Below are 684 nucleotides of genomic sequence, written 5' to 3'. Positions count from 1 at the left end.
TCCCTTTGCCCGCCTCCCACCCCCAGATCCCGTGGAATCTGAGTAAGGTCTGGATCCCGCTAGCTGCGCCCAACCAGGCGAAGACTAGGTTTAGGGGCTCACGGGAGCAAGACCCCGGAGGTGGGAGAGCAGCCGCGCACTTACCTGCCTCCCGCTCCTGCAGAGAGGGCGCCGCGGGCTGCTGGCAGGGCAGGTAGGCGTCTGCGGGCGTCGTCGGCCCGGCGGTGTAGGGGTAGGGCAGGAGGTGACCGTATGGCCCAGAGTAGGGCAAATCCGAGGCGCCTGCGGTTGCGGGGGACAAGCCTAGTGGGTAGGCAGCCACTACCGATGGGACGGGGGCGATATCCGGGAAGACGGCGTTGGAGGCGTCCAGGCCAGGGAGGGGGCAGGGCACCGAGGACATTGCGGCCGGGCCGGGGCAGAAGGGCCTAAGCCATGACCCCGCACGCAGCCCGCTCTCTCTGCCAACTCTCTCTTTTCGCCTCGGGCGTTGAGGCCCAGTGAGCCCCCCGGCTAGCCTCCCCCACACTCAAGACCCCGGGGAAAGTGTCTGGGCTCCTCATCCAGCGGAGAGCGCGCGCCTGGGAAAGGGGTTCCGGGGTTGCCCCCATGGCTTTTCCCCTCCCCCTAAGTCCATGGGGGCCCCCCTCTTCTGGTTCTTGGGTTCAGTTCCCGGGACCCGAC

The 684-nt window shown here is 68.1% G+C and overlaps 1 protein-coding gene across 1 annotated transcript in view; it reads right to left on the bottom strand.

The window, feature by feature from the left end:
- The window catches only part of DLX4 (distal-less homeobox 4), a 5,940-nt gene extending 5,537 nt beyond the window's left edge, over positions 1 to 403 (bottom strand). Inside the window, exon 1 of the mRNA XM_005868167.2 lies at positions 145 to 403. Coding sequence (XP_005868229.1) covers positions 145 to 403 — 259 coding nt within the window. The remainder of the gene's footprint in view (positions 1 to 144) is intronic.
- Positions 404 to 684: the final 281 nt, after the last annotated feature.

This window comes from Myotis brandtii, unplaced genomic scaffold (assembly GCF_000412655.1).
Source record: "Myotis brandtii unplaced genomic scaffold, ASM41265v1 scaffold265, whole genome shotgun sequence".
In the NCBI taxonomy this organism is placed as follows: domain Eukaryota; kingdom Metazoa; phylum Chordata; class Mammalia; order Chiroptera; family Vespertilionidae; genus Myotis; species Myotis brandtii.
This window is presented reverse-complemented; position numbering and strand designations above follow the sequence as displayed.